Genomic DNA, 16603 nt, shown 5'->3' with positions numbered 1-16603 from the left:
CGTTCACTCCACACCGTTTTTTTTTAATTTAATTTTTATTTTTAAGCAGGCGAGGCAGGTGGCAAAGCATAGAGCTGCTGCGGTGCACATTAACAAGGTTGTTGCTAGGTAACCAAAGCAAACGGTTGATCCAACTAGCCTAGTTTTATCGGACATTTTCAATCCTGTTTATCACATTGTTTATGATTTATTGCCCAATCCTACCAAGGATATAAAAACGTCATGGCGGTTTTACCCAAAGGCTATTTTACAACCACCTTTACTATTTCTGACTTGGGCCATTATTTCTAAAGACATTATTTACCCCTTCTTGAATACGCAGAACAGAATATAAGAAAAGTGTTCCCATGAGGTAAAAATGTAAAGAAGGGTACATTTTAAAATAAAGTTGATTTAATTTTCTTTTTATCACCTGCAATACTACCCTTCAGTGTCTGCGACTAACTAATCTGGGTTTAGAGAGTCTTAAAAAGATGAACTATCCCCTTAACAACTTTGCTACTAGCGCTCTCCTTATTCCTTCAAAACAGAAACGTCTCAGTAAACTAGCAAGGCCATGTCATGTGCCGGCCCAAGGGAACACCCAGCCTCCCTGGCAGGTGGTGGTGGTGGTGTTGTGGCTTGATAAAAAGGGTTTGGGCCCCCTACCCCTGGCTGATGTGCTGCTCCTGACAGCCTTGATAACAAACACGTATAACTGCACCCTATAACCTCTGAGTTGCTGCACACCCACAGCATGCTGCGTGACAAATTCAGCTGTTATGAAATATTTGCCACCACTAAAGACACCAGCAGTTAGTGTAGAAGCTAAAAGTTATTGTAAACTTTATTAAAACTCCAGAAGATCAGCTTGCATAATGTGTAAAGCAGCAGACTGCAAGCTAGCTTAGCCTGACTAATCAACCAGCAAATTACTTATGGTTCTGTTGCTCTAAAAAAGGTGTGTATTTTTCTGTAAATATTGTTGAGCCGCACTATTTTTTTTTAACTTATTTACATGGTCTCTATGTGACTTTTGTTTCCTTTATCATGAAAAAAAAAAAAGAACACACCGGAGGGCATCTTGAGTAGAAATTTTTATTCTTTATGGCTTGTTTGAAAGGATTGTAAAGAACAATCTTACTGGAAAATTAAAAAATAAAAAGAATTTCCAATGAACCCAGTCAAAGAGCCACTGGTAATATGATGAAAAGAACGACGACACTTTGTGGATCTGCAGCAAACGACTGCAAGTTAAATGACGTCAGTGTCACAACTACAATCACAATAACAAACTTTAAAATAAAAAAAAGGAAAAAAAGTGTTTTTTTTTTGTTGTTTTTTTAACTTAGTACCTTTTATAAATACCTACGTATAAATATTGAAAAATGCAGGTGGTGACATCTGAATGTGCTGTACATGGAGCAACAGTCCAACCATCTCAGTACAGAAACAGAAATAAAAACACTGGTGTTTTTGCTCAATGTCAGCGACCTCATCGATACACACAGCTCCTCACCCCCTCCGATACTGTTTATGATTATCTACATCAAATCGAAGTTAGCTCTGTTACAAAAGGGGCTCTCTGTCCTTAAACTTGGTTTAGAGTGGAGAGGCACAGGAAAAAATTATCTGGAGATTCTCTTCGTTTTATATCCATTTATTAAGGCCTCTTGAAATCAAATATTGGGGGAGTAAAAAAAAAAAGCTGTGCAGTCACTTCTCTGAGTTGAAATCTCTCCTGGTGTTCCTGCGTTGTGGAAGTCTGTTGGTGAGGCAGAGCTCTGCTGCGTTTCTCTATCGCCGTCATAGAAAAAAAAAAAAACAAATAAAAAAGACTAACATGAACGTCCCTCAGCATCTTCAAAATGTCTGCCGTGTCCAGCCAAGACGCTCTGGACTTTGAGAAAAATAAAAAAATAAATAAACCAATATCTAGCAAGGACATGCATGACCTCTGCTGATTGAGCTACAAAACGACGCCAACATGGATAATAATGGCAAACGAATAGTGACAAAGACATTAATAATACAATAATAGAGAACAATAAAATAATATTAATTATAATAATAATAATGATAAAAAATTGAAGTGTCATGTTCTGGAAGCCCTTGGAAGCAACCACATACTGTATGCTGGTTCGGCTTCCCCTCCTGTACTCCCAGCAGTCCTCCCTCCCCTTGTACCAATGAGCAAGCAGCCCATCTTAGTCGTATAGTGCAATAATCCCGACATTGTTTTTCCTGAAACCTGCTGCTGACGACAGCGGTGGTACCCTAAAGGGGTCAGCTCTTCTGTCCTCTTCCACTTCCTGTCACCCTGCCGTCCCCCGTCGCCTCTGACTTCACTGCATCCTCTCTGGCTGGATGTGCTGCTGCGGGGCGTAGTGCAGGAAGGTCGGGGCCTGGGCGGTGGCGGAGGGCAAGGTGGGGTGCACGGTGGCTGTTGCCGTGGTGGTGGCGGCGGCGGACGGGCCGGCGGACGCTGTGGGGCTGGTGGTGTAACCGTAGCCCAGGAAGCCAGCCGGAGAAGCGGCGTAAGGGTACTGCTGGTCGAAGGCGGCGTGGGCGTACTGGGCGTAGGCTGAGCTGTAGTCCAGGTAGGGGCTGGTGCCGACCGAGGCAGCCGACACCTGAGTGGGCAGCAGCAGGCTGGGCTGCACGAACGCTTGGGGGTAGATGTACGGCTGGGCCAACCTGCACAGAGACACGCAGAAAGGGGGGTTAGGGCCAGGCTACGAGAATTTTTGTTCCACTATGAGAATATTAGCAGAAAAAAAAAAAGAATTTCACAAAAAAACATCATAAAATTGTGCAAAAAATGAGAAAAGAAAAAGCTTACTTATCCAATTAGCTCAGTTTGTGCATTTCTTGGAAACAGTAATTTGCTTGATTATTTCAAAGACTTGCTACTGATAATAATTAGACTCTGACGTGTTAAAAGATGATGTTATACCAAAGCATAACTTCACAAGGTGTCCAACATTCCTCATTTTAATTTTTAGGACTTTATTCTGGTAATTAAAAAAATAACATAAAATTCTTAGCCTGGCTTTAATATTTTGTTGTAGAGTTGACCTGAATTCAAATTGCAAATAAACAGAAGAATCCAAACATGACTGTCAAAGAAGATCGTCACCCTGCGCGTGCTGACATCACTCTGAACGATGGAAACACAAACGGTGGATTGGTGGGAAAAACATATATAATTTTCCAAAACATAAATCTTCAAAAACCAAATATCTGATTAATCGATTTTAAAAATAAAAATGTATTGCCCAGCCCTAGAAACAATTAAACAAAGAGGTTAGTATCGAAGGTGACTCAATTCTCTGTGTAAACCAATGAGTTAAAAAAAACAAACAACAACCACCAAACCTGTTGGGTCGGACCTCCTGCGCTGTACGAAAGGGACAAGCAGGAGGGTGGGGGGGTAAATGACAGAGGCAGCCGTTACTGGCAGCTTTTCAAGCTCAGGCATCAGCAATGTTTTAACAGCTGCTGCTCTTCACCCTCTGAACACACACACACACACAAACGGGAGGGGGGAAAAAAGAAAAAAGAAGAAGAAAAAAAAGGGGAAGTGCTTTAAGGGAGGGCAGAAGTGAGTCTTTTAGTTCTCAATCAGTTTGTAACTCTGCCTCACACACACACACACAGTCTCACAGGTGGTGGTGGTAGCTGGGGAGCTGATCAGGACCGGTGGCTGCTGGGTGGGAGTGGTTGGTGGATGAACAGCGTTTATCCACAGAAGAAAGAGAAATGTTTTTCAGGTGAGATTAAAATATAAAAAGCGTTCCCCATTCCTACTCCAAAGCAGGTAGGGTTGACCAACGCTGCATATCAAGGAGTTGACGTATCTGGCTCTAGAGACATCTTGAACCCTTGACATTACAGACTTGGACCAAAAACAGCACGGAGAGCTAAGGTGGCAAAAAAAAACCAAACAAAAAAAATGTCACTTCAGTTGCATACAAGGAACCATCAAAGTCAACTCGGTTTCACCGTTTTGCCGCTGCAAACGGGTCCCATTAGATAAATATTGCTTATGAAAGTCACCTACGAAATCAAAGCATGCATGTACAGCGCCTTGTGAAGTTATGCTGCTTGGCGTTTCTCCACGTCGTCGCATTACGGCCAGCAACTTCAACGTATTATTGGAATTTTAGGTGGTAGACCAACACAAAGTAGTGATAATAATGATAATCAGAGAAACAGCCAGGAGGCATAAACAGCCATAATGACTCTGGAGGAGTTTCAGAGATGTATCCATTTTTGTATATGATTATAAACCAAAATGTCCATTTGTAGTCTGCCTGGGACCCAGTAAGTACATACAATGTGGTGTTCTGCTCAAATGAGAGAAAAAAAAAACTCTTTAGAATTTATAAAATTTATAAACCAGCCCTAGTTATTAGTTTGACACAAATAATGTGTCGACTAGGGCTGGGTGACAAATATAGAAAATATAGGAAATACAGTTCAGAGTGATGTCATCACATCCAATACCTAAGCTTGATGGTCAAGCATGTTTTACAGCTATTTATTTGCATTTAGGTCAACTCACACATGGGGATGATTGAAAATGAAAAATGATAAATAATAATAATCTACTAACATTTTTTTGTCATTTTTTTTTTTTTAGGAAAAAAAGGCAAGAAATAAAATTGGATTTGATATGAATGTAATCAAGATTTAATTTGTACACCACATTGCCCAGCCCTGATAAGCCATATATCATTTTCTCACCACTTCAGAATACGTCATCAGTTTGGTCCATCACATAAAACGCACTGAAGCCTGTGGCTGTAATGCAACAAGTTGTGAAAAATGCAGAGTATAAAACTCCCAAGGCACTGGATAAGGATGTACTCTACATACTTCCTGCGCACACAAACGCGCTCCGTTACCTCTGCTCACACACCAGTTACCACTGCAAACCCCCAAACCATGCCATAATAGGGAAAGAGTCACACCGCAGTCAGCATAAGCTCTTCAGTTCATATCACACAAACAGGAGAGGGGAAAAAAAAAAAAAAAAAAAAAAGATAAGACACTCCAGTCCATCACAGCACACTGCACTGCACTCTCAAGCCGTCACTGGCACCTTGTAGAGAGGCTGGCTGAGGGGAGGCAGGAGAGTGTGGGCAGATATTTTCCCAAACTGAGGGCATCACCTGATCCTGAACTGGTGCACTTGGTCAGCTGGCAGCAGAGGGCAACCATGGCATAAAAATGAAATTAAAGTGATTAATTTGCACACAAATAAAAAAAAGAAAGAAAAAAAAAAGAGGCTTGGGGTCAACGTGAATCCTCGTGCAACTGAAAGGAGAGTTAGACCTTAAATGCCCATATGAAAATCTACAAAAGCAAAAAAATAAAAACAAGAAACAAGGATGTGTTAAACAGTGCATGAACATTTGAATTGTGTACTAAACAAAAGTAAATGAGAAGTGAAGGGAACATACAGGCTATGGACAATAGGGGCTTCAGAGGAAGTAAAAATCCCACCACTGGCGAGCTTCATCCACACTTCAGCCTTGGGAGACGACTGAACGTCATTGGCTGCGGGGCATGAAAGCCCTCGCGCCAACTCTAAACGACCTCAACCTTGCGTAAGACAGGATGATGGTGGACCGCTGCTCTGGTGCAGGAATAAAAGACGAGAAGAAAAAGCAGGGATTGGGATCACAGCGAGTCCAGGGGGCAGCAGAGATGCCAAGCACGCTGCGTAAACAAGTAAAAAATAAAAACAAAAACGATGGGAGAGAGGCCATAGATGACAGCCGGAATATTGTTGGTAAGCTGGATTTCTGCTGACGGCTGGTCATAGCGGGGCGCTGAGTGGCAGGCCGGGACACCGGAGAGACGGGCTCGCCAGAAAACGCTGGCTGGCAAAGAGCGAGCCAGTCTAAAGGCTGGAGCGTTCGTCAATGAGGGGAGAAACATAATGAGCTGCTGGGGGAAAAAAATGGAAAATGCCTAAGAGACGTCGCACCAAGCAGCTAAATATCTCACGGATGGTCTCCAGCGCATGACTCGATGCGACGTGAAGTGTGAAACCAGGCAAGACTGAACTGGGTTGGTGTGGATGAGGTAAAGCCCACCTCTTAAAACGTCTTCCCCCCCCCGGAAGAACTGCAACGGTTCTTTGAATGGGGAGCGGCAGGGGGGGACAAAGGTGTTTTATTTGACACCTGTAGAGGCGAGTTACCATGGAAGCGCCCCATTAAACATTAAGTCAGAGGATCTCCCTCTCTCCCCCCCCTTTGATTCTACTTCTCAATCCCCCTCCAAGTCTCACAGAGGTGTCGGTTTTCAGAGACTCCATCGGATTCAGAAATGGAGGGAGGACTCTAATGGAAGAAGAAAAACAAAGAAAAAAAGTGGCAAGAATCCAACAGGATGGAGGGAAGGAGTCGATTCGTGATGAGAGATGAGTCGTCTACAAAGGCCGCAGCTCCGGTGACCCCGTCGGCCCACCCCTCCCTTACAGTCCACACCTTATCCACAGTAGTCTCTACATGCAGCATCAGCGCACAGCTCAAAATCCTGCTCAACACCCCGTCTTCCTCTCGCCATATGTCCACAAGCGTCGTGGGGTCGGGGGAGGGGGAGGTAGGAAAGAAATGCCCCCCCCCTTGTGCAATCTGCATCCTTAGCAACGTCTCCGTGTCCAACACTCGAGCCGTGCAGAGGAACCTCGGGAGGACAGGTGTTGGGCGAGCCTTGGAACGTCTCAGGGGCGGTGGTCACAGGAGATTACGGAGGGTGGAGTTACTGAGGGTGGAGGGGAGCAGCACCTGTTGGGCACACGCCTCAGACAGCAGTCGAGCAAAACAGAGGAAACATTCAGAGTTTGTCCAACCCTCTCTGGACCGGCGGGACGTTGACATGGACGGGACTTTCCTTTGTCCTCCCCCCTGAGGTTTTGGAACATGATGGGACGTGTTCCTAGTGGGACTTCAGCTAATTTAAGCAGATACAAAATCCTGCCAAGTTTTTTTTTTATTTTACTTATTTGTGGAATTCTATGAACATCTCATCCTTTTAAAGCTCTTCATCCGACGTTACTACAACCATCTCAATACAAAGCAAAAAGTTTAATTTCACTGTATTCAGAAAAGGGGAGTTTAAAAATTATATAGGCTGGTTTCACATATAAAAGTGTTTATTTTAGCTAACTTTGCTAATTATAGGCTGCAGCGACAACCCAAATGAGATTTTCTCAAAAATTCTGGTTATTACCTCTCCTCTCTACAATAAATAAAATTAATAACTTATTAAAAGGAAGAGTTACTATCCCACACCCTCCAAAGAAGGGTAACCCGCAAAAAGGTTTTTGGTAAAGAAGCTGGTTATTGGAGGTGCTATACACGTCCTGATCCAGCCATGTTGGTGGGAAGAAGAGAGGAAGGAGCAAAAGGGAAAATCAGAACCTGTCAGCAGTTCTGTGGAGATTCCTCATATTAAGTCACTTCTGAAGTGGAGAAAAAGAACCGGACTGTGACTCAGTGGTCCAAAGTCGGTTTTTCAGAGTAGATTTTACACTTCATTTGGAAACCAACTCCTCAGAGTTAGAACAAGTTGTTTGTCAGTAGTATTCTAAATTTCATGCGCTGCAAGCTGCGATCATCGAGATGAACAGAAATAAACACCTTAAATAGATCCATCTGTTATAAATCTATATAAACTGTGTCCATTTTTCAACAAAACTACTGAAATAAGTGACATTTTTAAGGTTTCCCACTTTGTATTATAAGCCTGGCTTTACTTGTGCCCACAACAGGCTTAGCGTTATTTATTTATTTTATTTTTTTTTTATTATTATTGCCTTTTTTTTCAATCTTCCAGTCTTCCAATAACGCAGAAAAAGGGGAGGGGAGGCCGCCATGTAAACCCAAAAACATGGCGGCCAGCTGGATGACTGTCTGAGCACCTCGAGCACCGGGCTTAGCAAGTTTTCTTGCCCTGCATCATGATAAGATTACATTTTTTTAAGATGACGTTTTTCATTATGTTAGTTTGAAACTAAATTGCTAAATTTAAAATCAATTTACTCTACAACTACAAAAATAAAAAACAACATCTAAACTTGATACTGACAAGTAACTTATGCTCTTACTGTTTAACTTTATTTGCTAGCAGATTAAGCGACTTGGAATTTCAAGCAACCACAACCACAAATGCCAAACAACTCACTCCGATTAACTTCCTGAACTCCTGCTCTTCTAACAGAAAAGGAGGCTGTGCATGTAAAATCCAAACAGGCCTTGGGCTGCAGCTTGGAGCTTGATATCTGAGAGCTGCAGGGGGAGTCAGAAGAGTCATAACAGTGAAATGGTCGTTAGCTGCTCGGCCGACCGTGGCTTCCAGACTCTGTGGATTTTCCCGCCCCCCATTTTCCACAACGCTGATAGAACTCCCCCGTCGGTGACGGAGCTCGCTCGGGCCGGACCACGAGTCAGGAGGCCCCTCACGGAGGTTAACGAGTGAGTCACACGTTCACCTCTGGAACGCGCGTCCATTACCACGGAGATCTCTACGGCCTCCTTGCCCCAGACGGGACTCGATGTATGCTAATGGCTGGAGTTGCGTGTAGACACTGGAACTGGCGTGTGCTTTCCAGAGGCTGCGTTTTGTCAAAGAAATAGCAGCCCGGTGGCATAATAGCAGAGAGCATAACAAGCGCCCACTCCCTGCTCACTTACCCATACTGCCTCTGGATGAGTGCCGGGTGGATGGGCTGCACTCCGATGGATATGCCTGGAAGAGAGAGAGGGAGAAGAGAGGAGGATGGCTGTCAGACACACATCTGCATTTACAGAGGAGGAGCAGAAGAACAATGCACAGAGGGCACTGAGACACAGAGGCACGGCCTGTTTCCAGCCTACCATGGAAGAAATATTTCAAATGTTCCAGAAAGCAAGCAAAGAAAACATATACGCCGTTTCAGAGCTGCGTGGTATTTGTCGCTTAAATCCGAGGTATGCGAGTTCCTAGATGGAGCTGCAGGCTGTGATCATGTGACCCGGCAAATTAAAAACAGCAACAGTTTGTCTGTTAGCCTGTAAAACAGCCAGTTTTTTAACAATTAGGCATCCAGCAGCCCTGTCAGATGCTTTCTCTCCACTATACCTGCTGCTAGGGACGATGGGCATTTATCATAATGTCTATCATTTATCGGCAGAAATTTCATACAAGATTTTTGATTTACAATAGTCACAATAAATTCTGTCTGTTTTGTTTTTCTCCAATGTTTGTTCAATGATGGAGCATCAATAAATATGAATAAATGCAGTTACTGTGGGCGTTTTAGAGATGCAAATCGCACTTTTGGATGTGATCGATGTCCCATAGAAATGGTGTGTTTTTCCAAGAGCGGCGTTTGTGTTTGTGGGGCTATCGACGCTGTGCTGTCACAGCCATGTAGTTACCTAAAAAAGTAGCAACAAATAGTTCCTATTGTTACTTTGATCATCATCACAATGCTACCACAAAATACCGTGATAAAACTTTATGCCCCCCATTATGTCGCCCACCCCTACCTGCTGCACTGGTGGGATAAAACAAGGGTTTTCAGGTTTCATCAACAAATTTAAGACTTTTTAAAAGTGAAACTTAAGACCTGTATCATGACAGAAATGTACAAAAGAATTTGTTTTGCGCAGAATGCCCACATCATCGTTTGGGTTGACGACAGAAGTGAGTTGGCGGCGACGATGAACTTCATCCAGCCCACCGGCAATAAATTTACACTTACTCATGATGGATGCAATAAAGCTAGCTCTCTAGCTAGCTATCAAGAGTATGTCGGAAGCTAATTAGCGATAGCCGCATGGAATAAAAATGTCTGGGTGCGACTCAAACCTTTGCCTCAGAAAAGCGGCGTGGGGAAAAACAAACCAGAAAATAAAAGAATAAATAGTCCTGCCACGACAAAATTTAAAACCTGTGATTAACATATTTAATGCCAATTTACTTTTTAAAATAAATGTAAGACATTTTAAGGCCTTACTTGTAAATTTAACACTTTTTAAGGATGCATAGACACCCTGTAAAATGTCACATTGCAATAAATCATTAAAATGATTTTAAAAATTCAGTATTTCATTAAAAAGTACATAAAATGTTAAAACCCTTAATTTGATGTTATTGTGGTGAAATCAAATGTATTGCAGGTATTCCAGTATTTATTGACTCATTTCATTTTCCTGTGCTGCAGAACATTGTCACTTATTCTATCCATCAGTCTCAGTGTGTAGAGCTAACACTGCTAAACATGCAGATTAACACACAGATTAGCCAATCAAATGCTAGGCTCTATTTAACAAACCACAGTGACTGTTTAGATTCAAGCTCTGTAGCACAGGACATATTTCATCATTAAATACCAGCATAATTACACATCATTTCAACCAAATGAATTTACATTTTTATGAATAATTACACATTTAATAATTTTATTGTGAATTAAAACATACTGCATGTGTTTTATATACAGTTATCTGTTCTACTTACCACAGTCATTATACATTGACTTAACCTATATAAAAAATGTAAAAACAGATATTTACTGCAAAATTGTTGAATTGTGGAACTGTTAGACCTCAATACTCATCACTGTCTGCAAAGACGCAGTACTCCCCACCCCTATACTTTCTAGCTAGCCTGAGCTCCGCGCAGCCCCTCTGTATCTCACCTGTCTGCAGGCTGCGGGGCTTGGCGCCCAGGTACGCCAGGTTGACGTTGGCCTTTCTACCGTCTATGATGGGGTTGGGATCCTTGCAGGCTCTCTCTGCGGCTCCTCGGTCAGTCATCGTCACCTGGCAACCACAGACCCAACTGATAATCAATCATGGTTTAGCGTCGTAGAAAACCCCCCAAAACAAAACATGTGCAACAGGATTTCAACTGGTCCACTTTAATAAGAAAGACCAGTTAAAAAGAACCCTGATATTTGCTTGTTCAGAAATAGGGCTAACTGCTCCGGTACCAGCTGCCTTTAGCTGGACAACCGGTTTAGAAAATTGCATTGGGTGGCGCTTCTTGAGTTTCTATACTAAAACTGGTTATTTGTGGCTGGATATGTGTCAAAAAAAGACACACTTTGTCAAAAATACAGCAGTTTCTTTCAGCCAGCTGACAGACTGTGCTTTTTCTGCCATCTCAGATTGAATTTAAATCATAGGAAAGACGAGGTTCGGATTTTAGTACTTTTGAAATGGCAACTTATTAGAAACCCCAGTGCACCCTGATCTTCTCACTTAGTTTGGGCCCGTTCATATGAAGAAAAACAGAAAACTACCACTGAGGCAATAAATAAATAAATAAAAAATGCCCACAGCAGCAGTAGCCAGCCTATGACTGCCACTCAGACATGGGCAGAGCTGCTGAAATATGGATCTGGCCAACAAGGAGCTTATCCAATTAGGAACAAAATAAGGAGATTGGTATTAGCCCACCCCACCCCTTCCCCCCGGCTCCCTCCTGGCATTAGATGAGCCCTTCTGCCTCGATTGCCACATCCCTGCCAGTTCTCTGTCTCCTCTGCACATGATCCGACCCGATCCGAGAACACGGAGCTGAATAGTTTCGGAGGACACTCTGCATCTTTTACGGTGAGGCTTATTGGGAACAAAGCCCACTGCGGCGCCTGTGTTGTGAACACACAGGAAGGAAACAGGCTGTGTTTACAGTGAAGCGCCTTGCTGCGGGGTTAGGGTGGTGCTGGGAGGTGGGGGTCCGCTAATCCACCTCTGAAGTGTGTTTAAGACAAAAAAAAAAAAAAAGAAAAGAAAAAAAAAGTGCACTTAGCTTCAGGCTCCTTCTTGTTTCAAGCCAGACAGAAAAAAAGCAAACAAAAAGCGACCCAGGAGTAAAAACCGGTGAGGTTAAAATCCCTGGAAGCAACCCGCACCGTTTGACGAAGAGCCCGTTTAACCTGAAATGCCGGCCCACCGACAGAAAGCCGGTCGGTACCTGCTCGACTCACCGGACAGCTTCCCCCTCCGACTTTCATCAGCTTACGTGTAAACAAGGAACAATTGTCTTCCAATTCCCCTTTAGAGGTACACGGAACCGTTTTCCACTCCTTCTTTGGCCCGATCAGACAGCCGAGCTGAAGCGTCTCTGCTAAGTTCTGGTAAATATTTGCATTTTTTTTTCTCCCCAACTGCTGCTTCTGTTCTTTATGGTTTCATCTCCCAGGGACCAGATAAATCAGCTATTAACGCAGCTAAAAACCCGATATTGCAAAGAATCTTGGGTCATTTCGAGTTTTTTTTGTTTTGTTTTTAAAAAGAATAAGTTGTTGAAGTTATGGAATTATAAACAAGAGTCATTTTCCCACAGAACTCCAAGAACTGGGATAACAAGGAGCAGCTAAAAATGCTAGGATGATTTCATTGGTCCAGAGAGATTAGATCAAAGAAAATGTAATCGGTTTCTAAAACTGGAACATGAAAAGTTGACATGAAAGCTGGGTAACGAAGTATGGATTTCTACAGCAGGATTTCACAGAAAAAAGAAGAAAGACAAAAAGAAGAACCCAAAACAAAAATGGTTCCCGTTTGTCAGCATTTGGCTGGATGGCACCACAAAGATCACACATCAGCCTGATCAGGTTGCATTAGTAACCATTGGCAGCAACTTTTATTAGACATTGACATAGCGATCCCGTCGAGTCCAACCTCCGGCGTTTGATTTTGAATCCTGCTTTGAGAATCAGGATCTAACGTCATTTTCAACCGTCTCCTCATGCTGTAAGTAAACGCGGTTAAACGAGTCCAGCGACATCAAGCAGTAGGAACTCACTTTGCTCCGATTGCCGTTTTGGTTCGATTGTGATGCACAACCTGTCATATTCCACTCAACTAGCCCAAAAAGGGGACCATAACCAAAACTATATGGACCGCAGAGCCACATCTATTCAGTATCCATGGATTCACCCAGTCGCGGACTTTCCTGTGGAAATAATCTCCAAATTAGTTGCCGATAATTTGCCAAGTTGCTTATTTTTCTACTAAAAACAGGCAAAAGACACAGGTTTCGGTAGCTGAAATACATAGCCGAAGTAATACTTTGCAAATCAGCCAATCCAGGCGCCCAATTTAATTTTCTTCCTGCTGATTGGCTGAAGCGTTTCCAATGTGCACATTAATGCATATTGAGGTATATTTAGTGTTCAAACTATTAAAAGAAGACAGCTACAAGTTTTTGTAGGGATTTTGCAGAGATTATATATTTTGACCCCCCCTGGAGTTTCCAGGAAATTTACAATGGAAGCATACAATAGATTTGACATTTCAATGGACTGCTCATAATTCATCAACATACCCAACTATGGAGGCAAACAAACTGGTACCATATGGACAGGGTACATATTGGAGGTAAACATGGACAAAACAGCAATGTAGTGGTACAAAATGAAGGTATAAATTGGGGGGCGGGGGGAAATCATGAAATTGTGATAACATTGTTGAATGTTGTATACGACAAATGATTATAATTAACCTGCATATTCTCCATCTCCAGTTCTCAAAGCTTGGTCACTAAGATTTTGAATATTTGGGCAGCAATAGTTTATCGAAACTGATGGGGTCATTACTGACATGCAGAGTCAGAATGAAGAGCACTTGCAAACATTTCAGTGTTGATTAGCTATCGACATTAACCCGATTAAATCATTTAAACCGACCATGACAGGTTGTTCTATAGCAGAAAAACTACATCTGAAGAGATTTTTCTGAAAACTCTAGCATTCATCTTAATGTCCCCTTTTCAGCAGCCCGAACTGTGATGTAAATCATGTCTTCTGGTTCCTGACAATGGAAAGCCAGAGTGTGCAAGGTCAACCTCCCCAGTGCTCTGAAATAACCATATAAAGCAAGCAAAGAGTCCAGCCTCTCTCTCTCTCTCACACACACACACACCCACACACACTAAATACACACTTCCAGAGCAATAAGCTGGGGCTGCTCAGGGTTGAGGGGAGGTGGGGGTGGGGGGGTTATAAATGAGGAGTGGACATTAGACATATGCTGAAATATAATCTTCTTAGTTACCCATCAACTTCTGTGATCCCTCATCCTCATTAATCGAAAAGAACAGCCAACCAGGCAACAAGACAAAAACAAAGATGCTGCGCAATTACGCGTTTAAGCCTGCGACGTCTGCACGAGTGACTTCAGACTTTAACCGTGTTCTATAGCCAATGACCCAGAAAACAACTTTTTACAAACTGACAGAAACTAGGATAAGTGTAAAAAAAAAAAAAAAAAAAAAAAAAAAAAAAAAAGACAGGTTTGATGGAGCTAAGCAAAAACGAGTGCGTGTGTGTCCGTGTTGTTCATACTTACAAAGCCGTAGCCCCTGGATTTACCGGTCTGCCTGTCAGTTATCACAACGGCCTCGTCGATGTCCCCGAAAGCCTCGAAGTATTTTCGGAGCGAGGCGTCAGTCGTGTGGTACGGCAGGCCGCCGACGAAGATTTTAGTGAACGTGGTGTCTTTCTGGACCGGCGTGGGAGGCATGACTTCCAGGGATCCGTTCATGTACTGATGCAGGAGCATTGGTCAAGGCGGAGAGACGGACCGAGGCACGCAGAGTAACTACTACACTAAGCGCTCAACTGTTCCGCCGACATCAAAAAAAAAAAAACAACCCCACGCTCTAAATCTCTAGTGGAGCGACGCCGTTTTGTTTTCGCTCTCTGTAGACCCTGGTAAAATTACACACAAAAAAAAAAAAAAAAGAAAGAAAGAAAAAAAAAAAAGTTGCGACAACCTGTAGGAATCCGCGCTTCACGCCGCGTGTAAGCCGTCAACAGCCAGCACACCTAGCCTGGTTTGTAGTCATAACGAGAAACCGTGCGAGGAGTATTTATACCAAACGATATGACTCCACCCCCCAGCACAACTGTTGGCCAATGAGCGCGGACTCTTCGTGCACAACTGTTGAAGCGGGTCCTCCCATTGGCTCATCGTTTCACGGTGCCAGTTGCACCTGCTTTTGTCTCTTTAAGCACAAAGAAAAACCTGTACTGTCCTGGACTGCTCTGAAACTGGAGGGGAAATACCACCGACCTGTCGCCTAAAGCCTTCCCTACATGTGATACTTAGTAGCACAAATTTGCCTTTTGCAGATATGACGTGGTAAATGTAGTCTAGAAACATAGACATTATAAACATGTTTAAGCCAATAGCGATCAAAGTTATTTTAGATGCAGTTTACACCTGCAGAAATGCTTTTGCTCTTTTGTGGTAACACATTTACTCAGGATAAACGCTACCCCCTCGAAAACAAACTTTACAAACTTTCATAACTCGGGTGAGATAACACAGAAAGAAACTAACAAAGAGTTCTTTTGAGTGCGACCATTTGCATTTGCTGTGTTCAGATTGTCTCAGTTGTGGGAGTTTGGATGTGGGACAGATGTAATGGTCCACTCTACTTGCAAGTCGGAAACCCAGCAAAAATGTTCCCCTCGTTGTTACGAGCTTATAAAATTGTGTCTTCATTTTTCTGCGTTCAAATACTAAACGAGCATGTTCAGAGAGATAATTTCTACTCATGCCGCTTGTGCTTGTTTAATGACATGGAAATACACTGAAAACATTCATGAACTTATTTCCAGAGGTGCTAATATTCTGATAACACAGCATTCCAAAATAAAAACAAATCAAAAACAAAACAAAAAGTTCACGCTTGTTCTAAATCTAAAGGAACAAGCAGACATTTGGACATTTGTTAAAGATAGATATCTACATTTTCTCACCATGGGTCAATAAAGGATCATTCTATTCTTGCTTTAAAGGAAACTATTTTAGAGGTTTCGTTGTCTTGAACGCAAATTGCCCGTTGCAACTTCAGTAGTGTGGCACATCACAACAAACATAACGTAAAGCTTAAATTCCAAAGAATCTGAAAAGTAATGCTTTTTATAACTCAGGTTAGTTGGCGCTCTACCCATTTGGCTGTTTTCTGCATGTGTAAGAGTTGTTGCATCTCCAGCTCCAGAGAGACACGTTAACCCTGCAGAACAAGCTGATTTTAAGACCTGAAGGGATTTTGTTGCAGCTTCGCTGAAACGTTGCGGAACCTGATGAAGTGAAGGTTGTTCTCCGAAAGCGTAGCGGGGACGTTGAACTGTGGTGGCTTTAAACCTTTCCGCCACCGTTGCATTGGAGGTCTACTGCTAACTACCTAGGGTCAGTCTGACAAAGAGGTGACGCTCTAATGACCTCTATAAAAAGTCACTTAACTCGCACCTCTACCTCTATGATCTGGTCCACTCTTCACACAAGGCCTTTGTAGTGGCCCCAACTACCTCATTCAGATCCTCCTGAAATCCTCGACCCATCCAGGGGAACTGGATGGGAGAGTCTCATCACACACCTTTGGTCCCATTTGTCCTGCTGAGTTAAAACTGTTGGGGAAAATACTCCACCTGCTGGTTAACTGTGAGTATAACAGGCAGGTGGGAGGGAGTAGTTAAAACATTTAGCATCCAAAACGTAAGGTGAGATCTTTAAATATTCCCTTTGTTCTGCAGCCTCCGAACACAGAACTTTACTGAGATCCTTTTGGTCACAGTTGACTGTCTTGTCGAAACACAACGTTG

General features: G+C 42.8%; 1 protein-coding gene across 1 annotated transcript; it reads right to left on the bottom strand.

Annotated features, from left to right (window-relative positions):
* Positions 1 to 1063: 1063 nt before the first annotated feature.
* LOC102226563 (RNA-binding protein 38) lies at positions 1064 to 15090 on the bottom strand. Its single transcript, XM_005800639.2, has 4 exons — positions 14340 to 15090; positions 10682 to 10805; positions 8691 to 8745; positions 1064 to 2676 (listed from the first exon to the last, which is right to left on the bottom strand). Exons 1-4 carry the CDS (start codon positions 14550 to 14552, stop codon positions 2325 to 2327), a joined length of 744 nt encoding a protein of 247 aa, XP_005800696.1. The 5' UTR covers positions 14553 to 15090; the 3' UTR covers positions 1064 to 2324.
* Between the last annotated feature and the right edge of the window lie 1513 nt (positions 15091 to 16603).

This window comes from Xiphophorus maculatus, chromosome 20, assembly GCF_002775205.1.
Source record: "Xiphophorus maculatus strain JP 163 A chromosome 20, X_maculatus-5.0-male, whole genome shotgun sequence".
NCBI lineage: Eukaryota > Metazoa > Chordata > Actinopteri > Cyprinodontiformes > Poeciliidae > Xiphophorus > Xiphophorus maculatus.
The sequence above is the reverse complement of the archived record's forward strand: the minus strand, read 5'-3'. Positions and strand labels throughout refer to the sequence as shown.

Excerpts from the sequence above, each read along its gene's own strand:
- LOC102226563 (XM_005800639.2), bottom strand. The coding sequence starts at position 14,552 with ATGCTCCTGCATCAGTACATGAACGGATCCCTGGAAGTCATGCCTCCC. Across the intron at positions 10,806-14,339 it reads AATCCAGGGGCTACGGCTTT|GTGACGATGACTGACCGAGG; the intron begins GTAAGTATGAAC and ends TGTGGTTGCCAG. Across the intron at positions 8,746-10,681 it reads GCCCCGCAGCCTGCAGACAG|GCATATCCATCGGAGTGCAG; the intron begins GTGAGATACAGA and ends TCTCTCTTCCAG.